The following is a 24,998-nucleotide window of genomic DNA, read 5'->3' on the forward strand; positions in this document are numbered from 1 at the left end:
GATACAAAACACATAACAAAATTGCATTACATGAAGAACATATAACATAATACAGATCATGTACCACAAGATAATATAAATATATATGTAAATAAGTATAAATAATATGTCTATATTGTAAATTGTATTATAGTGTAAGTATCATACGGTGCATACATGTTGAATACTGATATTTCTTCATTGTCTATACTGCTTTTTATCAGGATGTAATTCCTTCTTTATCTCTTTTAATCAAGAATATATATATATATATATATATTTACTTGACTATTCTCAAATTCCAGCCTCATCTTTCCAACTCTCCACTAGACATTTTTAACCAGAATATTTTCTGGTAATCAACATTAGCCTGCTCCAAACCAAGCTCATTATCTTGCCTCCTCCTCCACAATGGAAAAATAACAACCCATCATATGCTGATTTCTCTATTTACAATAATGGTGATTCTTTGTAACCAAGGTTCAGAAATATTTTTTATTGCATTTTAGACTTCTCCTATTCCTTTGTCTCATCACATCCAAGATACCAGGTTCAATGGTTTCCAACTCTGCAGTAGTTCTCAGATTTTTTTTAACCTTTCCATTCTTATTAGCTCTCATTATTCCATGATTAGATTATTGCAGTAGCCTTTTGCCCTTTTTTTTAGAAGTCTCCTTACTGCCCAGTCTATTTTCATGCCAGTTCCATATTAATCTTTTTCCAAAGGTGGCAAAAAGATTCTAAACTTAGCTTGACTTTTCAAGTCCTTAATGATCATTTCACCCTTAAGTCCCACTATTCCTCAGTTAGATGAAATGAACACTGAAGTGTGACTTAGGAAACCTGTGTTATAATACTGGCTCAGCCATCCGCTAGCCATATACTATTCATTCAGCTTTTTATGCTATTTCTTCCATTTCTGTTTGTCAAAATCCTGCATATATCTTAAGGCTCAGCTCATGTGCCTCATCTACAAATTCTTCCTTGAATCCCCTACACATTGTAATCTGAGTCCTCTGATTATACCTCCCTAAAAAAAAAACAACCACCACTACCTTGTACTTTTTTTTGCACTAATAGACTCTTGTATCATTATTAGTTATTTGTGCCCTTTTTAATCTTTCTTATAAAAGATTCATCTCCTCATAGGAAGGGACTATGTTCTATTCATCTTTTGTTGCTCTCAATGCTTGGCAGTGTCAATTGCACATAATATGTATTCAGTATACATGTCTTAAATTAATCACACAATCCACATAATTTTGAGGCATTTACCACATTTTTAATACATGTGGAATTATACTAGTGTTAAGTCTCTCATGTATATTTTATCACATTTAAATCAACCAAACTACTTACAATATGTGTAGTTTGGAATTTGGGGAGTTGTTTTTATCTTGTTTCAACACTAACATTTTCTGATGAGAGGTAAGGAAAAATCATCCCTCTAGTCCTCCTCACAGTAAAACAACCTGTGTCATCCCATACACTTCTGAGAACCATTTGTACCTTAATCTCAGGATTAAAATAATAATACCTGCTTTGTTTTTAATTACTGAATTTAAAAGCCATGAAGAGTACCAATCATGAAACAGAAATGCCCATTGATGATCAGTCAGTAGAGGAGGCTGAAATGCACATTCATGGACAGTAGTTATCCTTGTTCCAAGAGCAGGCTTTTCTTGCTTTGGAGAAAGCATAGGTAGCAACAAAACCATCAATAAGGAACTCTGGATAGAGGAAGTTTCCAGACTGAGTGTGGATCACCCAGTCTAACACAGCTCTTTGGCAGCCAGGGACTAGTTTGTGAAAAACCCTTTCATTGCATTTTAAAATATTTTGTCAATGGCCTCATCACCAGGTTGAAAGAAGGTCAGTAGACTGTGGCCCAAACATAAGTGAATATTCTACTTTTTCTTTTCATTTGTCTGGGAGCAAGAATCTACTTGTGCCACGGAAAGGTACATAATTAAATTGGTACCTGCTGTTCCTTTGGAGATCCAAACGGGTTTTTAATGTTCATAATAGGGTATGATAGTGAAATGTTATCTTCTTCATGTTCTGTGCAATCATTGCTAGCCTACAGCCTTTCTGAATGACAATTCTAGTAATAACAGCAGTGATGATGATCATTATGACAGGATTCTGAACTTGTAGCATGGAAGTATTTTTAAGTTCACAGATGTCTTTAATGGTTTGGTGTATATAATGTGAATGATACCTATATATTTTCCTCTGGCACAAACAAATTGCCAAATTACAACATAAAATGCTAGAAAGGTATTTATGTTGGGATCATCACCATTTGCTCAGGTGAATGTTAGTGTTTATTGAATTCAGTTCAGCTCAAACATTTATTAAGGGTCTACTGGGCATGGTTCTTTTTTATTTTAATGTTCCTTTTACTTTAGTTTACTTTCCAATCTCTTTAATTATTTTAATAAAACAAAGCAAAGTTAATAAATGTTAATCTGTAAAAGAAAGGCTTGGGGTGGGGAGTGACATAGAACATACTGGATATCTTTAAGATTCTCTTTGAATTGAGCTGATTGATAGAGGTAATGATTTCAAAGCCAATCCCACTTTACAATTTAATTGTCACATTCAAATGTTAAGCCAAATACAAGACACCAAGAACTGTTCAGCATAGAATTATACATTTAAAGCTGAATGGGACCTTGAAGCTAGTCATCTTGTCTGTCACTCTCATTTTACAGATTAGAAAACTTAGGCCTGAAAAGATCAAGTGACTTTTAGAAGGTCACATAGGTATTTAATGATCAACCAAAAGTAATTCATAGTAGTTGTTTATGAAGAATAGATTTGGCAGTGAGGTGGCACAGTGGATAGAATGAAGTACCTGAAATCAGGAAGACATGAGTTTAAATCCTGCCTCAAATTTTCCTAACCATGATCCTGGACAAGTTATTTAACCACACATTGCCTACCTCATCTGTAAAAAGGAGATAATTGATGATAATAGATATTGTAGAGAATAGATAACACCTACCTCCCAAGGTAGGTTATGACCATCAAATGAAATAATATGTGCATTTATTTAGCACAGTGCCTGGCAATAGTAGAGATTTAATAAATGTTTGTTTCCTTTGTCCTTTCCTGCTAACTCATTAATTTCAGCAGTTTAATAATCTTAGCTTTATATTCTCATTCATTCTGGTCTCATCTTGCTACATTCCCTTCATCCAGTGCCCCCAGAGATCTCCTTAGGTTACTTAAATGCCTCCCATCCCTGGATACTCTCCCTCAGCCCTGTGAGCAGCACGTCTACGTTCTTGGACAAGTGTGCATCTTTATTTTTAGTACCCTGTAATACAGTACTGTAAGAGTAAGAGTATTCTCTTTCCTCAAATGAGATAGTCTGGACCCAGCCTTATAGAAAGCTGTGGGTTTATTCAAGATGCTGCCAAATTGTTTACTCTTATATTTTTAAAGCTATCTCATGAATATTCTTTTCTGCACCCAATGTTAGATAAACAGCTTAATCATTTTTGCCAACTGAATCTTTCAAATCTTTGACCCAAATCATCAGTCACATAATTTTTTTTCCCCAAGCCTGTGTACATGGTCAGAATAAGTTCAGCTTGTTCTGTGAATCATTTTGAAAAGGTATTTGTTGGCTTTTTAGTCTAAAAATCACCTCCTTAAAAGACAACCCTATACTGACAGCAGATCTATCACCTTACTAAAAAGAATAATGGCAATGTGAGATTTATTTCTTTCTATTAGAAGGAAAGTGATTCATTAATAATTCTTCTTTTTTTCCCCTTGTCTGGGCTTGCCTCTTTTCCATATCCGCTCTAATGAGAAGGTCCCGAGGTTAAAGAGAGCATTTGTCATGGGTCATCAGACTGGGAGATCTAGATTAGAAAGATCAGATTGGGAAGGGTTTGGTAGAAGTGGGGTAAGATGTTTTGCTTTCTTCATTTGTTCTTGGATAAGAATAACACATCATCCCCCCCCCCCATCTCAGACGACATAGCTGTTCCTCTGAGGCCCAGTTATGGCAGTGGGCATGCACATTGCCCAACAACATTGTCAGGCCGAGAGATGACTATAAAGTAATAAGACTGGTCCCGTGGTTCATGGAGGCCAGTTGCATTGTTTAATTACAAAAATAGTATCATATGAACATGAACCGCAGCTCTAAAAATATGCAAGTAAAGATGAACAGCTTATCTGCTTTCTGGTAATGACATTGTTTGGAAATGAATGTAGGCCTTGTTTTCTTAGGGGTGTACCACTGAGAAGTAAGTTTGATGTTAACCTGAGGGTCTTATTTCTATTTGTTGGTGCTTAGAAATTTCCAGGGAGGCTTATGTGGTTTCCACTACAAATGATTTATCTCCCTTGAACATTTCAGTCCCAGTGCAATATATTTGTGCTCCAGAGATTAAGAGCAAGTTCAATTTTAGACCCAGAGAGTAAATATTGTGCTTCTACTAATTTTTCAGGTTCAGATAAAGCAAAAAGACGGGAGAATCATGCTTTATGATTATGGGACAAACTTTGCAGTTCAGTTAGTAGCTGTAGAATGTTGTGGACTATATCACTTCCACACTGAATAAACTCTAGTGACTCCCTTTTATCTCTAAGCTCAAATGTAAACTTATCTGTGGGTATTTAAAGGCCTTTACAAACAAGCCCCAACCTATGTTTTCAAGCTCTTTATACATTACTCTCCTTCATGCTTACTGCAGGCCAGCCATAATACCCTTTTTATTATTCCATACACATGAAATTCCAAGCTTTGTCTCCTTAACTTTGTACACAGTTTCCCACGTTGGAGTAGAGAGATTGTCTCTCCCCACCCCTGCCCAGAATGCCTATGTTCTTTCATGGCTTAGTGTTTATATAGGTGGTTAACACACACGGTGTCGGATGGACGTAACCTGGATGGATAGTCATGCCACTTAGGGTGTTCAGAACTTAAATGTCAAAGAATGGTTATATTAGTAACTTGTTTTGGACCATTTCAGCATGAATGATGTTTTCAAAGATTGTAAATACCATAGCTTTGTGTGGTGAAAACTTTTTATGCATAATATAATCTGTTCCTAGGCAGCTGTAGCCTATGGAGTATCACAGTTTCCCATGGTGATTCCCATATGCATGAGTCTGTATTTGGATCTTCGAGTTAGCTGACAGATGTGTAAAATCACATATAGCCAGGCTGTTCCCCACAGGCTACATAGCTGCAGAGTTCTTGGTGTTCTGATGGTCTTTGGAATATATTGCACCACTAAAGCCTGCTCTCAATATTTTAGTCCTGCAAGAAATTGTTCCAAACTGGTATGTCAAGCTAAAGTTCACAAATAGGCTCAAGACTCCCCAGTTGAGGGAAAAATTCAGACCAAACACATTAATCATAGGTTGCATCAGATACTATTTTTTGAAGAGAAATCTGAATCCCCACATCTGAGTTGGGGCTTTTGGGCAGTGAGTGAGATGCTGAGTGGCCTAATGGGAACTTAGACCATGATTACCTCCATCCTTGTATTTCCTGGCCTTTGGACAAAACTTGCTACCATTCTGAAGGTCTGTCCAATCATTTTTCTAAAAGCTCCCTGTGAGACAGACCAAAATGTTGAGAACAACTTGGAAGTTATCATATAGCACTGAATGATCTCTAGTCTTCTCTCATTTTTAGGAAAAATTGATCGTAACATTTATATAACAGCAGGAGGGCCCAAAACCTCTTGATCAGTATGTTCTTAATCTTTACCTCTTCATGTTTGGTAACGACTCATTTAGGAGCTGTGAGTATTCAAGGTTTTAAGGTGGATGAATGGAATAATTTGGTGGCACATTCCATCAAAGCATAGTCAAACCACACACTGCTGCTTTCCTACAATACCATCTGGTCAGCTAAGTCTAATGACCTGTGTTAGAAGATTTTCTTCAGTGTGTCTTAAGTAAGGCAGTGTTTTTCAGTGAAAAGAATGCCTGATTTGTGGTCAGAAGACCTGAGATCAAATCCTGATTTTGCTACTTACTACTTGTGTAGCTTGGAGGCAAGTTATTTTCTTGGCCTCAGTTTTCTTAACCATAAATTTGAGGGGATTAGACTCATTCTTGGAAGTTCCTCCCATCTCCACATCTATAATCCTATAATATGGAACATGTTACTCTTCTGAAGAGTCCTGGACTAAAGTAGAAACAACTTGTTTTCACCTTGACTCAGATTTCTTCAAATAGTTGTGCAAACTTTAGGTTGATTCTGGGGACTTCTGAACTCTGGGAGAGATCAAGACTTGCAATGATTCTTTATTCAATAAATGAACAAGTAAAGGTTTCTCATTCTAGTTTTCGAAGCCCAGCATATTTGTCCCGAAGTATACATACCTTGCTCTCATCCTTGCCTGAGGAGAATATTTCCTTCCTGTCTATCTTGTTTCCACCCATTTTCAAGGCCCACCTGTAGCCTCCAGCACATATTGATTCTCATTTTGAGTACTTATGATATTTATTGACTATACTTCTGCACCTAATTATAAGCTGTATTCTCTAATTTTTTGCATGTAAAGCCAAGCTTCTTTCAAAGAGATGGTCATATATATGAGGGCAAAGAGCATGGTTTTTTTTAACTTTATGTTTTATTACTTTGTGAGGCACATAATAGATATTAATAAATTACTCTTATTTTGATTTGGCCTGAATTGGAGACCCATGATAGGGACACTTACTTTCTCAGGGTATTTTGATATATCACATGTATCAGAAGAAATGATCTTTTTTTTACTTTTGTTTTTTATACACATTTTGGCTTTTCTGCCTCTGATTTGTTTTTTATATTTCTTAAGTGATAATAGCTCTGAGTCATAGTTAAGAGTGCCTGCCTGATTGTAAGATTTACTTTCCCTTTGGGAGTGCTTCATGCCCAAATATACAAATATATGAGTCTGCTTTCTATTTTCTTGCTGAAGAGAAGAATAATTGACTACAAAAGCCCATTCTATTGATATTAATTTTCCAAGTCAATTGACCTATTTATTGGGAAGAAAGTACCTTTGAAATTAAGTTCACTTCTGTCCGTATGCCTTTTCCTTCACATAGGATAGATGGGAAAATATTTGAAGATTCCATCTATTGTTATTATTTTATTTTATTGAACAGGGTAATTTTCTTAAGTTCCCCAGAAAATGTAAATTCCTTGGGGGGCAGGGACTATTTGGTGAATTTTTCATTACCCCTCAATACATGAAGAAAAATATTCTGAATATAATAATAATAGCATTTAAATAGTGCATTAAGGGTTTAAGTGCATAGTTCTTTGCATTCATTATATTCTTTGATCCTCAACAATCTTGGGACATAAGTACTGCTGTTTTCCTCATTTTACATATCAGGAAATTGAGGTAAGAGTGGCTAAGTGATTTGTCCAGGGTCACACAAGTAGTAAATACTTAAGAAGATAAAATTTGAATCTATGTCTGTTCTGCTACCCTACTTCTGTTAAATTTAAGTAGATCTCTGTCTTCTTCAGGATCAAATATAAACTCTTCTTGGCCTTTAGAGCTCATCACTCTTCCTTTCCTGTCTTCTTACCCACTACTGGTCCCTACATTCTCTGAAATCCAGTGATGGTGGCCTGCTTGCCTTTCCTCCCCCAAGATGTGCCAGCTACTGGTTTGTGAATTTTCACTGGTTGTCCTCATGCTTGAAATTCTCTCTTCCTCATCTCTACCACCTGACTTCCAGGCAATTTTAGCTCAAATCTCACTTTCCTCAAGAAGCTTTTTCTGACCATCCTTAATGCCAGTACATTCCTTCTGTTGATGATCTCCATTTTGAGAGGAATGGCAGGAAGTCATGTCACTGAATTGGAGAGAATTCAGGGATGAGTAGGGTGTAAGAAGACCAAAAAGGTCGAAGGTGAAGGTGGTGAAGAGCTTTGAAGGTCAGAGGATTTTATATTTGATCCTGAAGAAGACAGAAATGTATTGTCTTGGTCCTTTTCTCTTCAACATTCCGATTAGGTGATATGTTTATCAAATCTGTGGGTGATAGGAACTTGTATCTTCTAGAATGATGGATGCTAGAATGGTAATCTTGAATGATCATTTGATTTAGTGTTCATTAAATGACAGGCCAGAATGATGAACCAAATAAGACAAGCATCACAGTATAGCCAGAAGGAGGGCATGCCAAAATAGCAGTGTATGTGTGTGTGTGTAGGAGAGAAAAGGAAAAAGAAGGAAAGAAAGAGAAATAAGACCTGAGGCTTTTAGTAGACTGCCAGCTCACCTCAGTTCAGTCAGTAGAAATGGATAATGGTCTGGGGACATATTAATAGACTAGAATACAGAATGAGGAGGGTGATAGTTCTTTTCTGTTTTTGGTACTGCATTTTCAGAAAGATACTGGAATGTGTCAAAAACATGGCCACCAGGACAGCGTGGGAAACTGAAAATCATAGATGATTGGTTAAAGGGACTGGATAATGTTAAGATGTTAATTAAAACTGGAGAAGAGATGAGGAATGTGATTTTATTCTGAAATATATATAGATCAATTCTGTAAAAGTGGGATTTGTTTGGTTTTGTTTGGCTCCAAAAGGTGGAACATGGACAGAAGGTAAAAGTTTTACAGAGGTAAAAGATTTTGCTTCAATATAAGGGGTGTTGGGGTGGAGAAGATAAATAACAGTAACTTGACAAAATCAGAGCTGGCCAAAAAGTAACACACTGCTTTGTTCAATACTGAGTTTCCCATCACTTGAAGTCTTCAAGAGGTGACTGGAGAACACAAGCTGTTTATTGATGGTATTTGTTTTAAAAAAAATATTTCTACTCAAGTCTCAAGTTTCTTACTCAAATATCAGATTCAGTGATTCTTTAAATTTGAGATTCAGGACACCTGGGTTATGGTTCTAATTCTCTACTAATTACAGCCACAATTCCCTACAACCCAGTTTTCTCTTTTATAATGATGGCATTTAATTAGTGTATCTTTAAGGTCCCTTCCATTGCTGAGGTTTTGTGATTCATGGTATTATCTTTTATTTCTTATACCACTTTGCCTTCTGAAGGAGGAAAAGTTTGAAACTTAAAAATTTTAACTACTTTTTTGTGTTAGAAAAGTAGAAGCTCCATCTTTTTTCATGGAAAAGAGTGTGTGTGTGTGTGTGTGTTTAATCCCCTAAACCCAGAAAAGTTGTGACTGGAATCAGTGGAAGAGCTAGAACTAAAACTCATTTAGATACTCAGTATGTACCTGTATGTTTTCAATCTGTTTCTCATGTACAGCTAATTATTGGCTTTTATTTATTAGTAATTTTAATGAAATGCTCCAAAAGGTGAAAGTAAATCATATGTAGATTTCCATTCCTTTTCCATGTCAGTACCTTGTGACTTTACTCACTGCCCTTCTCCCCTTCTCCTCCATGCATGATCAGGAAAAGCCCTCTGCAAGGGTAGGGTTGAAGGTGTGAGGGGCAAGTAACAACTGTGAGATGGAAAGAGAATTTAGCTGGATCCTACCTGGTAACACCTACATTCCTTAGGTGGGAGCCAGAGCAGAGAATGAGTTCTTTTTCATCTTTGGCTCCTTCTCCAACCCCAAACCCAGATAAGCACAACCAACTACAAATGGGAGCTTTTTTAAAGATTTCTTTTTCTAGGACTCTTGCTATAAGAGTTTAGATATTTTACAGGTAATATAAAATTTTGTATTTTATTTTTTCAGAATGTATGCAAAAATCATAGAGGTACTTCATTTCCTTTTATTCTTTAACCTATCACTACATTTTCCTTGGATTAAATAATTTAGTTCTTCAGCTGGCTACTTTTGAAGAATATTCACTGAATCTTATTGATTTTTAAAAAATGTCGCATGTGCAAGGTATTTTAGAAGGCATTATATGAATTAAAAACTATTCTTTCTTGAATCCTTGTTGTTTGACTTAAAAACCTAGTAACCTTTGCAACTTGATAATTTAATTAGGGATTTTCATAAGCATGTGGATTTAAATCTGAAAAGGACCTCAGAAACCATCTGCAGATGAAGAATTGGAGGTACAGAGGTTAAGTGACTTGTCCAGGATCTTACAGCTAATAAAGTGTCTAAAAAACCCAGGTCTTCTTAACAGGACTATGTGTGTTATATTTCTTGTCACTGAACCCACAGTAAGGCATAATTCAGTTCAAGGGCTAAGAATGGTACTTATTTTTCCTCATAGCTATTAAAACTTGATTTCTTTAGACTCAGCTTAATTTCTTCCCGATTCCAGGCCAGTGGACCAGACCACAGAAAATTCACTTCATAGGATGGTAGATTTAGGGTTAGAAGATTACCTTAAAGGTCATCAAGTCCAACTCCCTAATTTTAGGAGTGAATAAGCTGAATCACAGAGAACTTAAGGGACTTGCCTTAAATCACATGGTAATTGGCTGAGCTGGGATTTAAATATAGGTCCTCCAACTCCAAATACAGCACTTCTCCTGTTTCTACTGCTGACAGAAGGGCTATATGTTTTCATAACAGAAAAAGGTCTCATCTTCATTGACTTATATACAGTGAGTTAGCTATTCTCCCTTGGGATTTTGTGGCATTTTTAGGTGGGTTTAGCCTAAAGGCTTTATTTACTTTTAGGAAAGCCTGTGTTTTGAAACTTGACAATTTTGTCTTTAAAGCTGCCTTCATAAAATTGCATTGACTTACTGGCCTTAAATCATACAAATGTTCAGTTTCCTTGAAATCAAGAGGACCCTGTGCCATATCAATTAAAGTAAATGTACTTTCAATTAAAAGTGTTAAGGATGAGATTGAAGAGATTAATTCTTTATAAAAGAATGACCTTCAGTATTCAGATCCAATTAGGCAGTTCTCCAACTGTATTTCATCTCTATGGGACAAGTCTACAGCTAACAATCCATTATTGTGATCTTTTCAAAGAAAGAGAATATTTTAGGTTTAGATTCACAAAGGAATGACTAAACAGCCTGAGTTACATGAACATTAGCTAATTTGAATAACAATGTCTAGGTATTGAAGGTGTGAGCAGAAATTACCTCAGAAAATATATTGCAATGTTTTCCCTCTAAAATATTAAATAGGAAATTAGGTTCTTGTAAAAATTATTTACCTCTTCTTGAAAGTAGACTTATCTTCACCTCTTTTGCTCCAAAATTTTACCTGTCCTCTGTTATTCTACAGGAATTCCTTTCATTCATCTCTACTCTCCAGCATTTATGGGGTCCATTAATATATTTCAATACTTAAAGTCTTTTAGGCCCTTTTGGCCCATTTCCTCAATTACAAAATGAGAGAAGTTGGATTCTGATCTTTTAGGGTTTCTTCCAATCCAAAGGCTATGATCCCAGGTACCTGGTTTGGGAATCTCTACAGTAGAGAATTTCACATACTAAAGAGGATTTAATTTTTTTTCATATAGTAAGTGTAACAGTTAAATATTTTTTGCTTCAGATTCTATTCTTGTGGTTTTAGGAACTTTGTTCACCAATTGAAATCACAATTACCTTCATTATTTGCTATGGCCAAAAAGATTCATTGCCTAGTTCTACCCTTCTTGTAATGGGCCTCTCTTATCTCAGGCTGCTTCTTAGACAGCAGCCTATGGGCATATCCATACTGAAACCTTTCCAACTTGATAAACTCTGCTTGAGTTGGCCCTGCTCTGGCATGCCCTGGAAGCCCAGCATCACTCCAACAGCAGTGTGCAGCACCAGTGAAGAGTTTAAATATATTAAAAGGAAAATCAGGATGATTCAAATACAGCATTATTCAGATATTCCTTCCCTGTAGGTTTTGGTCAGATGATTTAACAGTTCAGTGATTTAGTCTAACATATTGTCTCTCTTTAGTAATTGCTGTTTGATCTAGCTTTTCCATTGCAGTTTTTCAAATAGTGCTTTTTTATTAGTTCTTTGCTGCATTCATTCATATGCCCTATAATAGCATATAGTCAAAAAGAAACATTTTTTTCAAATCCCATATATATATGTGTGTGTGTATATATATATATATATATATACACACACACACACACGTGTGTGTGTGTGTGTGTGTGTGTGTGTGTGTGTGTGTGTGCGCCTTCACTACCTAACATTAGCATAAGTGGGAAAACTGTTAATGTGTTCAGAATCATTATTCCATTCTTCAGTTTTTTGGGGGTAAATGTTAAAGGGGTATTTGCTACTCATTTTTCTCTCTTTATGAAAGTTAGCTTTGTTATCCTGGCAAATCCCATGACCTCTCGATGCCCTAGACCAGTGATGGGCAATCTTTTTAAAGAGGGGGCCAAAGGAAAGGAAATGCTCATCTGTTAGTCTTTTTCTAAGGCAACTCTTTCGAAGTTTCATTGTATTGTATCCTACTCATTGTATTTGTCAGATTAGGAATAATGTTGTGGGGCTGGATAGAACATTTCAGGGGGCCGCATCTGGCCTGTGGGGTGTAGTTTGCCCATCACTGCTTTACATCATAAGTTGCAGAGCAAGAGCTATTTTTTATTGGTAGTAGGAATTTCTTTATCAGGACTTCTCTTTCTCAATGAAATCATAGATCTTCCCAATATCTCCATGAAAAGAGAAGATTGTAAGCTCATCAGCTGATATGGGACCTTAATATTGGATTACATGAACTTTAGAATTTTCAATAGGTACTAATTCAACATGGGGATTCTCCATTGCAGTGTTTTCTTTAGCAACATAATTCATGTCTTGTTGGTTTTTTTTTCTTTTTTGTATAATTATAATGTTTGGACTTTGGTGTAGAATTTTGGGCTTAGAAGATCCAGGTTCAGATCCCACCAGTTGCCATTTTCCAAACTACTGATTTTGGATAAGTCATTCAACTTCCCCAGTCTTTGTCTGTAAAGTATCTTCTTCCTGTGGTTATCTTGAGACTAAAATGGAATGATATAAGTGAAAGCCAAAGTAAACAGTAAAGCACTGCTTTAATATGTGGCATTATTATAAATGGGAGCAACTTTTTGAGATGATATTTTAAACAGCTACATGGCTAGAGAGATTTCCTGGGTCAATGCAATGAGTCCAAGCTCTATTCTGTTATTTTGCCATTCTCCTGCACATTTTTGGTGCTTGATGATACGTGATTTGATAAAAGTAGATTGTGCCTTGGAAATTAGGAATAAAATTAGGGATCGATTGGGATAAGTAAATATAAAGCAGGATGATATAAAATAAGATGTCAAGAATTTCAGTTATCTTGTTTGATTTGTTATTACCAATGTGATGCAAATTTTTGAAAGATAAATATGATTATTTTTTAAGGTGAGTACTATTTTAGGCAAATGCTATTAAAATCCATAAATACTTTCCTTTATTTATGTACTGATATATACATATATATTTATATATATATATCTTTGAGTCAGGGGAATACTATAGCATCAAACTGTAAAATGCTATTTGCATATTAACATCAACTTGTATAAAAATTGGAATACATTTAGTTTGATTAAGCATTGCTTCATTAGATTTTAATGTGTTGTGTATAATGTATTTCAGGAACTCCAGAAAGGAACTTAATGACATACGATTTGAGTTTACTCCAGGAAGAGGTAGGTTTTAATTGAAATTATTCTTTTATTGCCCAAAAGGACATTTCACAAATTGACTACTGTTTTGGGATTAATAAATTACTATTTCAAAGTTTTTCTTCTCCAAAAAGAAATTTTATAACACTACAGTAATTCCAAATCCAAATCCTTATGATCATTTGAATCTCAGTGGCTCAAGGCTCTACTGTTTGCTGTGTTTGTGAACATATATAATAAATTATAAGAGATTGTATATTTTAGCTTACCCTGGAAATAGATCCAGATAACGTTGAAGAAGAGCTTACAAGAAATCAGGTTAGACTTAATGAGAATTATACAGAAAGTCTAATAAGAACCTAACCACAGACAAACTTTCTATTGAGAAATATAACACATTTTGATTTTACCTTCTCTGTTGTGCTTTTATGGATTATGTTGTAAGAAATTGTTTGAAAATTTTTTATTTACTTTAGACATTAGTGAATATGGGTAGGTCTAATGTCCATCTTTCAGCTGAATAGTATTTTCATATTCTAAGTTAATTTTATATACTCAAAGCTGTCCCAGTTGCTTTGCAAAATAAAAATATTTTAAATGATTAAATAAAATAACACATATCATTTAATGTTTAGGGAATCCTAGCATCTAAAGATACCAAGGTTGCCATCTAATTCAATCCATACTTTGGCAGGAGCCCCCATCTAAATAATCCCATGAAATGGCTAGCCAGCCTCCACTTTTGATAGAATATATATCTGATGGATTCCAGAGGCATCACTCCATTCTTGAATGGCTCTTACTGTTTGGAATTTTCCCCTAAATCAAGCTGAACTCTCTTTATAGTTTTTATCCATTCTTAACTGTAGAGTTAAGGAAAACAAAACTAATGCCTTTTTCCATACATGGTAGCCTTTCTTATAACTGGAGGCAACTGTGTTATCCTCTCTAAGTCTTCTATTCTTTCCACTAAATATCCCCATTTAAAGAGGCAGGGTGGTACTGTGGAAAGAGCATTCTGTATCCCATTATAGCCATGCAAGACAACTTGATTGGACATTCCTCAATCCCTGCAAACACTCATTATAAAGATGAGGCAGACGAGGCAGAGGAGGCAGAGGCTCAGAGATTGAGTGAATGACTTGCTCAAGGGTCACATGAATACTCAATGGAAAAACAACAACTCATAGTAGTATCTTCTGAATTTCCAAGTACAGTGCCCTTTTCACTATGCCACAATGCCAGCAGCTCTCTGAGATTTGGCCCATTGTTCTAGACTGTTGAGATCTTTCTGAATCCTAATTCTTTTTTCCATTGTGTTATTTAGACTTCAAAATTTCTTGCATAGATCTGAAAAATATGTCACCATTCAAGTAACTGAAAAAAATCATTGAACAAAATGGAATAAGAATCTGCCCTTGTGGCATTTCTCTAAAGAATGCTTTCTTGGGTTGACCAAGATCCAATTATCAACAGTCTGTAGATTTCATCATTCACTATGCTCCAAATCTATTGAACTTTACTACCTCTTCATGGATATACCTAGATAAAATGCAGGTATATTGTACCTCTAAAAAGAAATTAAGTTAGTCTAACATGATCCTTGCTGGCTTCTAATATTTACCTCTTACCCTTCTAAGTGCTCATGAACTATTCTTTTATTAGTGTATACTAAAAATTCTTCTGGAAACAAGTCAAGTATACTGACCTTTAATTTGAAGAATCCTTCTTTACCTTCTTAGAAAATTGAGATATTTGCCTGTCTCCAGTCCTATGGTACTTTTTTCCTCCATAGTTTTTTCACACACTGCCTGTATCAAATGCTGGTCTTCTATAAGCAAAATTTTATTTCATTACTTTGTGATATAGTTCTTCCAGATCTGGTGATTTAAATTTATTGAGGGGCAGCCAGGAACTCTTATATCTCTCACAGCTTTTGATTTCCATTAACTATTTTAAAATCTCTACTCTTTGATCTAAAGTTAGTTTGACCCATTCTAAAAATAGGAAATACTTATCCTTTGCAAGATATTCTGCTAAGCACTGGAGATATCAAGATAAATATGACACAGAGCCTGTCCCTCAAGGAGTTTATAGTCTAATGGTGGGAGGTGAATAGGGATCGAGGGACTTTAACATACAAGCAAAAAGCAATGTTGGGTATAAAAAGGACGTCCAAGTAAATTGGTATGAGAAGTTTGAGGATGGTAGGACTATTTTCTTCTCTGGTCATTAGGGAAAACTATGAAGGAGGAAGCACTTGAGTTGGGCCTTGGAGGAAACGAAAATCTAAAATAGAGAGAGTAGGAGTTGGCAGTGAGGAAGGGATTTAATTTCATGCATGGGTGACAGTTTCAACAAAGATAGAATTTAGGAGAGGGCAGAATGAGAATAGAGGACTGAGAATTATTTCTTTTTCACTTGAATATAGAGAATGTGAAGAAAAGTTGTAAAGTGCAGTAAAGCTAGAAAGGTAAGTTGTGGAAGGGCAGGAGCAAGACGTTATGGAGTCCAGTGTAGGTGTATGAAAATATAAGTGACATGATCAGGTTGTACATGAGGGCCATTATTTTTACAGCATTGTAAAAGATGGTTTGGTAAAATGAGAGACAAGAAACAGGAAAATGGGACCAGAGAGAATACGAGAGGATCAATGAGGGATAAATTTTGGGTATTTGCTTTGCTAATAGAACTTGGAAGATTGCAAAGAATATTGTCATGGAATAATTTACATATGTTGACAACTGATTAGATGGAGGCAAGTGAGAGAAAAGGAAAAGCCAAAAATGATAACAGGTTCTAAGTCTGGATGTTTGGTAAGATGTGGCCATCAATAGAAATAGTGAGATTGGGAAAAAGGGGGGGTCTCCAAGGGAAAATGAAGTAAGTTTAATGAGTTTGAAATGCCAGCAGGAAATCTAGGTGAGGATAACCAGCCACAGGAAGCTAGAAATATGGGTTTAAAGTTCTGGGGAGAGAGTAAGGGTATTGGATAGAGATTTGGTACCAACTTCCATATATATGATAATTAAAACCTTAAGAGTGGTTAAGGCCACCATTAGAAAAAGTGAAGAGAGGAAAAAAGAAGACCAATATTAGAACTTTTGGGGAGAGAAGAGAGAGACCCCTTATTTAAGTGCAGAAGGAGAATTTGGGGAAGCTGGGCAAAGATAGAAACAAAGAGCATCCATCAGGTAGTAGGAGAATCATGAGGATACAGAATTATAGAAGTTCAATGAATGTGGAGGGTAACAAGAATAAGTGGTATGGTCAGCAATGTCAAGGGAATATCTAGGAGATTGTCAGATGCCTAGGAGAATGAGGACCAAGAAAAAAAAAAGGCTGTGGATTTAGTGATATCCAAAGTCAGAGAAAGCTGTTGCAGCAGTGGCAGGCAAGTACCACCAACTTTGCAAGGTATTCAGAAGCAAGCGAATGGCTGGCCAAATGGAACTGGTATGTGTAGTCTAATCTTTCTGGCAGTAAAGGAGAGGGAAGTGAGATAAGACAATGGCTTCTTCAGTTAACAGAGTCATGAAAAAGGCAGAGGTGTGTGTGTGTAAGGTGAGATATGTGATAGATAAGAGAAGGGATATATTTGATGAAATTACATGCTGAAATAGATAAGAGAGAATGAAATTGAGCTTTCAGGAGAAGATGATGTTCAGTTCACTCAGGAAGTCTACCTCTGATATTAGAAAAAAAAAACAAGAAAGATAAATATGGATAGTGAGGTTGAGAAGAGATAAAAGACTTCATGCCACTTACACTTGTCATTTCAGTAAAGGAAGTCCTCTAAAGAGATTGAAGGAGAGGAAATGGAATTCCAGGCATCCTTGCCCATTTGGTCATTCATTTGTCCCCCAAATTAAAAAACCACCATCCATAGATTTACAACTACCAAAATTGTTTTAGCTAGAGTTTTAATTCTTAGTCACAGTTAAGGAGAAAGTACAATTCTTATCTCTGGGGACTAATATTAGCCTCTGTGGCTGATATTATGATCAATATTTGAAGTTGTAAGTAGCCCCTTAATGATGCCAGGGGACTTAACAATTTTCCGCAAACTTTGAAGTAAGAATATTGGCCAGTCAATGTGGATAAAACCTTGTGGCAGAAGATTAATGTTGAAAGAATACCAAGTAAGAAGCTCATTGGTATTTTTATCTTGTTTCATTTTATCTGAAGGATTAAAGATGAACGTAATAAAAATCAATTGTAATTTCACTGGCAACAAAGAAATGTATTCCTATTTTTGCACCAGTTGTGCTTGCTTTGGCAACATCAGTTGCCACTTTTTCATCAAAGTTCTCTGCTTTCAGTTGCCAGACAATATTCTAGACCTTCTGCTGTCATGCAGCATTTACTGGGCAGTGCTGTAATTGGCTAATAACTAATTGAGGCACAATGAATCTATCCTCCAATAAAAATACTGCAAATTTGGAATTGGTGGTAGCATATTCCATCATTTCAGATATTTTCTGCACTGAACACAAGAATAATTTACTTATTTGCATGTCCATATTTATGGTGTCAGGCAGCATGGTATAGTGAGCACCGTATGTCAGTGGAGTCTGGAAGTCCTACTTCTGACAATTCCTGCCTGGGACTCTGGACAAATCCCTACACCTTTCTCTCAGGCCTCTACCTCCTAAGACGGTTAGTTGCCGAAAGAATTGCTGATGATCTGCATTAACAGAGGGAGTTTCCTCACTGGCAATTAACTAATAGAATCCCATATCTAAGCCAAAAGAAAATACAATTGACAAGTAAAAAGTGAACATTAGAAGATTCTGTCTTCTACTTTAATGATATCTGCAAAGATACTCATAAATGATTCCCCCAGATTGTAATCATGAGCAGTAACCTACAAAAGAAAATCAAAACACCCACCTCCAAGATCCTTTCCATTTCTAAACTGATAACCCTACCATCCCTCATGAGTATCATGGCATGCAGCAGACCTCATTTGCTTGTAGTTATTACTAGCATCTAAGCCTGCATCTTGTGTCATCAGTGCCTCCTTCAGGTTTCAAGCTGCCGTTTTTTCTCTTAGATTTCTATGGTGTCCTAAACTCTTGGCAAGGAAACAATAACAAGCCCCTGTTGCTATTTCCCGGGACAGCACATTGATCTTATAGGTGATTTAAAAGACATAGTATGAAACACTTCAGGGAAACATTTTGGTGTTAGAGAGAAGTAACAGATGAAAAGGTTAACAAATTTAGAGTGCTCACTCAGTGCTGGTCTTCATCACCTACCTGTAGAAAAGTATGCACTATTCTCCTTAGCTCTTTCCTGCCTAAATTTCTTCTGTTCTATTGTGGTTGTAATGTGAGGATAGTTCCAGTTTCTTTGCTATGGCCTGACTGGCCAGAGCTGCCCTTCTCAGCCCTACAGAATCTGCTTTTTCAGCCTTGAGAATGGATAAGATCATAGAGTTGACGCAGGAGCCTTCTCTAGGTAGTTTTCAGTTTTCAGTTTCAATGACTTCAGGATATCTCACCCTCAACTAAGACTAAGCCTTAGTTAAACCTTTTCTGCCTAACCATATCCCTCAATTCCCTGGCTACTAAAAAGTATTCCTTAGCTGGCTCCCAAGGCTATTTTCTCCCATTTTTTATACTTGGGCATTTTCTGAAAAACCTTCACATTCTGAATTCAGAAGTTTATTTGTTCTTTTACCTTGCTCCATTTCTCTCTTACCAATAACAGCTTAGATTTATATGAGCTTTATATGCAGTAACTCTGTAAAGTAGATGTTATTAAAATCACCATTTTAGAGATGAGAAAACTGCCACTCAGTGAGGTTAAGTGACTTGTTCAGGATTGCTACTGGTCACTACTAGGATGCAAAGCCCAGGTCTTTCTGACCCCACAAACAGCACTCTCCCACCATCCTACTTTCTTCTTCCTTCTAAATTCTTCCCCAAAGTAAATTCTATATATCATATGTTTCAACTGCTTTAAACTTTGATGAAGAACTAGATTCTAGATTTTGCTGCCCAGTCTGGTAGGCCGTTACTGATCTTTTTTATTCCAAGGCTATTCTCACTAAACTCTCTTGATGCTCTAGTTTTTGTTCCCAGAGACACCTAGCCTCTTGTTGTGCCTAAGCGGAACTAGCTGACATTCCCCAGAGCCAGGAGATATTGGAACCTTTCCTTCTCAGCTAGGGACCAGCTGTTTCCCCCACTGGAGTCGCAAGTTACTTGGGGTCTCGAAGTCTCTGTTCCTAGGCTAGGGCAGGCCTATGTCTTGATATACATCATTTTTACCTTATTTTTAAAGCCAGAATTCATCAGCACACTAAGAATCACTTCATTCTGACCTGTATTTCATGGGACCATCTTGCCATATCTCATCATTGATATCTGATGGGAGGAGAGCAGTATTTTCACAGAATCATGGTCATGAACACACAAAAGCAAGAGGAGTGTACTATGCAGGCAGCCAGCCTGCCGCTTTTCAGAGTTTTTAATAGGACTCTCCCAGTGCTTAGCAGTGCTGATATTCACAGCCATTTGTGAATGTCAGTCGCCTTGGCTGCACTCCAGTACTAGCCCTCCTTTTTGCTCTGTTAAAATATCCCATCGTTCAACCTTTTTGTGCTGTAAAATCTCAGCATAATTTCAAGGGTGATTAAGGTAAGGGACCAAAGTGCTTTTAAACTAGACAACATTTATTGAGCACCCACTATGTGCAAGACATCGTGACATATGACAGGCACAGGGATTCAGGAGAATTGTTTTCTTTAAGCTGTTGCTGGCTTCCAAAGACATAAAAACTAGGAGGTGGTATTTTCTGTTGCACCCTTTAGATTTTTTGCTACTTTCATAGTTAATTATTCTATTGTTAGGTATGCTTCCATTAATAAACCCTCTTTGGAGGAGGCCGAGGATGAACCTCTTCAAACATCTCATGCTCTGGTGGATATCCTCTTGCACTGTTTTAGTCCAAAAGTTCTTTTTTCAGTGTCATAGAACTCTTTGGCATACTGGTGAGGCCTGTGGACTTCTTTTCAGAATGTTTTTAAATGAACATAATAAAATATGTAGGATTACCTAGAAAATCAATTCTTTTGAAATAACTATCAAAATATTATAAAGCAATAAATTCATAGACCCCAGATTAAAAAGCTTTGTTCCAGTCTTTTCCTTCTACATTCAAAAAAGAAATGAACAAAATGTCAGGTAATTGTCAATTTTGTAAGCAGAAGGTACAAGAAATATATATTAAAACTACTTTTTAAAACAACCAATTGTGAAAATTAGGTAGGTAGTGGGGAAGAGATGTTAGAGTGGGAAGACAAAAAAAAATTTTTTTTTTAAGTCTTAATTTTCTATCTTAGAATCAGTAGTGTATTGGGTCCAAGGCAAAAGAGTGGTAAGAGCTAGGCAGTGGAGCTTAATTGACTTGCCCAGGATCACACAGCTAAGAAGTGTCTGAGGCCAGATATGAATCCAGGGCCTCTTATCTCTAGGCCTGGCTCTCAATCCAGTAATCCACCTAGCTGCCTTCTCAGATAGATATCTAAAGTTTTAAGTATCCTGGTTGGCCCTCTAATACATTCTTTTCCCCTGCCCTCACACTATATGTATATACACAAACACATCCATGGGTGCAATGACATCCCAGCATGATATAGCCCAGCCTATGTTGGAGACTCCTGATATCTCTAGAGTCCAAAAAGATGCTGACATTGTGGCTTCCTCACTAGTCATCTCTGCCTGCTCTTGTATTCTTCCCTACGGTTAGTCGTAGTCCTGAATGCAGGAGAAAATAGTGCAATATAGACAAGATCAGGGAGTGTAACTGAAGCCTTTTGAGCACAGAAGTGTTACTCGTTAGGATGATTTATATGAGCAGATACTAGACTAACCTCCATGAAGGCAAATGTCTTATTTGTTCCTTTGAGAGGCACTATGGCATGGGGGTTAGAGAGCCAGACTCAGAGTCAGGAAGACTTGAGTTCAAGTCCTACCTCTGACACATACTGGCTTTATCATCCTGGAAAAGTTTCTTAACCTCTCTGTGTCCTAGGAAAATCCCATAGACTATAAGTTGCAGAGAATTAGCTGCTCCAGTGCTTAGCACAGTACCTATCCCATAGTATGTACTTAATAAATATTGATTGCTTTGCCTTGGTAAAAGGTGTTTCCTCACTGGCAGTTCACTCTGCCTCTTAGATCTGAGGTCTATCCCTTTCCCTGTTGTTTCTCCTTCCTCTCTAACCCAGAACCTCCAAAAGGGTCCAGCACATTGTAGGAAAAATGTATATTTATTGAAGTGGATCATATTTATTGGTTTCTAGGATATCTAGGATATGCCATCTTGGCATCCCCAGGAATTTAATGTGTATTAAAGCTGTATCACTTTTGTTCTCTTCTTGCCAACTCATTCAGTTCCCTCATTATAAGAAAGTTGCTAGCTACAGACATCACCCGAGGCTTAATTATTTTATCCTATTGTGTTTTGTAAGAAAATGTATGAGTCTGTTTCTTTCAAATGATCAGTATCAGGATAAATAAATCTTTAATAGGACAAATTAAAGAGACTCATTCTGGGAGTCTTATCAAGTATTTGTGCCAAATCTGTGATGTATCAGATATTAGTAATTCAACCTTTATCTTAAATCTTGATTCACTAGTTACTAAAGATTGAGCCGGATTGAAAGATTACTGGTATTAACTTTGGTAAGAAAGAAGAACAATGCCACCAGGAGCAATTATAACATAACTAAGCCAAAGTGCATTTAGTGAATAATTCAGGCAACAGAGAAGAAAAATTTCTTGGTTCACCAAGAATGAAATAATAATTTTGTATAGCATCTACTGAATCGATGGGCAAAAGATACTAATTATAGCTGATAAAAATTTATCATGGTGTCCCTTTGGATTTTCTTCCTAAAGTAGACTTTGAAATTTAATTAAAAGCATATGTAGGTAGAGTTTGGGTATCAAAAAGTATATGTGTTTTTAGATTTCACTGGATTATTGATTTTTATTTTATGGCTGATACATATTCATTTCACATTTGGACAGACACGGCAGATGGCGTTTCTCAGGAGCTGTTCTCTGCAGGCCTGGTTGATGGTCATGATGTAGTTATAGGTAAATCACTTTTTAGTATGCAGTGTTATCTTTGTTTGTTGATATGCCAAATGTAGAAGTGCTTAGAAAAATGTTTTCATAAGGGAATGATTCTTGCTTCATATAGAAGCTTCTTAATTCTTGAATTTTTACTTTGTATGTGGTAGGAACAAATCTTGAGATGTGTTTCATTTATATTTCTAAAAAAACAAAAAAGTCATTTTTAAATGTACACTTATATCTTGCTTATCCACAAGTCACTTAAACAATCATCTCAGCTTGCCAAATTTGCCAGAAAGCCAGGAATAAGTAACATAGATCACTGCAAAAACAAACATTCCAAAGTCCATTCACTAAAGCTGAAACACTATTCATTACAGGGCTCCCTCAGAGCCTTCCTCAGCATTTATTTTACTCTTATTTTAAGCACTATTTTAACAAGGGTGCCTTTCCAGTTTCCTAACCCACCACAGGTGAGAAGCAGCAAATTAAAAAGCAAAGTAGAGAAAGGCACCTGACAGCATCAAGGAATGATAGCCAACAGCCTGGAATTAAGGGAGTAGGCAGAAGAACCATCTATAAATGGCAAAATTTTTAAAAGCATAATCATCTGGGGACTTTAATGTACAGGCTAATATCTCTATTTTGCTCAGTAGCCCTTGAGGGCAATATTATAGCATAGAACAGTGAATGTGTTCATAATGATAACCATGAGTCATCAAGACAAGGGTAAATTCTGTTCCATATCCTTGGTTTAAGGTGGCAGAGAAGTGCTTACTGGGGGGGGGGGGTAAGCTTCAGTTATCAGAAAAAGTGACATGTGGAAACCTTATTTCCCAGCAGTGCTGGATAAGTGATGTTTCATCTTGTGCGTGTATGGATATAAATGCATTTCTTATAGAGCATCTTTTCTTTTCTTATATAAACAGTTGTAATTGGGGATGACTCAACATCCAATGATTCATAGGCATGACCCAAATTATATCATAAAAAACCAATATAAAGAAACTATCAATTGCCTCAACATTTCAAATAGTAACATTATTTTATTCCTCAAGTTCTTGTGGGCATTAGAGTACATACTCTACCAACTGGTTATACATTTGATTCCTTCTGCAGATGTATTGATTTTGGCTCTCCAGAAGTGAATGCACTATTTGTCACACTTCGTTCTGCTACCTAACCATTATGGAATCCTGTGGGTTTCTTTTTTGCTTTCTAATTGGTTTCTAGGTGAGGACCGAGAAAATGAACCAATTGTACTTTGAGCTTCGATTCAGAGGTCTTTAAGTTTAAAATTGTTAGTCTATTGAAAAAGGTAAAAGACTTTTATCTATGCAGAAGAAAGAAGAAAACACCTTGCTACCTCAAGGTTTATCCATAAAATTGAAAAAAAAAAGTTAAAGGCCATCATAGTGAACACTGAAGCATTTCCTTTCAAAGGTCTCAGGCACCTGAACTCCAGATCGGAAAAAATAAATTGAGATTTAAAATAACAAACATACATCTTTTTAAAAAATTACCCATTCTCTTACCTGGCAAGAATGTTTTTGAAGATCAAATTGTCTCAGGATCTGAACTGTTGCTAGCTAGCTTTGAGTTGGAACACATGATGAAAGCAAGAGATGAGTGGTAAAAGTTCTGAGTTTTATCTTTCCTGCGTATGATTTCACTTCAAATACTTCTGTAAATTCAATTTACCTTCATTGTTCCTGTTTAGCTAATATATAATGTGCATATGCATATATACTTTTAAAACTATAATGTACAACTAGAGACCCTCTCCATTTCTTCATTGTTCATTCCTTTCTACTCTCCTAAAAGTGTGTACGCTTTTGATATTTTCTTAGAATAGTAATATTCTTTCCTATGTGCAGTATTTGAGACCATAACCAGGTGTCTGCATATATTCATTATGTGGTGATACTGAATTCAAGTAATTTAAAATGGGGTTATCATGGTGATATAGTCTTCTGTCACGCATGACAAGAAACAGTTTGTCCTTATTCATATTTTTTATTATAGTAGATGGTATATCTGGTTTGACCATCTGATCAGCAATTAGGTATTATAAGGGTGAGAAGATTATGTTTTTGAAATGAATCAAATGTCTTTGGGAAAAAAGATAATTTTCAATTGCACAAGAACAAAAAATTCATAGACAGGATTCTCAGACAGTACCACAAAATCAGTTGCTTTAAAGGCTTGCAAAGTTCAAGTTATATTTTCAAATATGTATTCTGGTTTCTCAGAAATTGTACAAAAAAGAAAAGAGAATATTACAAATAAAATTTCTAGTGGGTTTTTGAGGTGTTTGATTTTCTCCAATTATCTCACTAAATAGTTTGATTTACTTTTTAAAAATTTCCAACAGTTTGCTGTGTTTT

The 24,998-nt window shown here is 36.2% G+C and overlaps 1 protein-coding gene across 1 annotated transcript in view; it reads left to right on the forward strand.

Moving 5' to 3' along the window:
* The window catches only part of STK39 (serine/threonine kinase 39), a 315,180-nt gene that overhangs the window by 240,105 nt on the left and 50,077 nt on the right, over nt 1-24,998 (forward strand). Inside the window, exons 18-19 of the mRNA XM_044669100.1 lie at nt 13,491-13,543; nt 22,564-22,632. Coding sequence (XP_044525035.1) covers nt 13,491-13,543; nt 22,564-22,632 — 122 coding nt within the window. The remainder of the gene's footprint in view (nt 1-13,490; nt 13,544-22,563; nt 22,633-24,998) is intronic.

The sequence above is a fragment of the Gracilinanus agilis genome, chromosome 3, assembly GCF_016433145.1.
Source record: "Gracilinanus agilis isolate LMUSP501 chromosome 3, AgileGrace, whole genome shotgun sequence".
NCBI lineage: Eukaryota > Metazoa > Chordata > Mammalia > Didelphimorphia > Didelphidae > Gracilinanus > Gracilinanus agilis.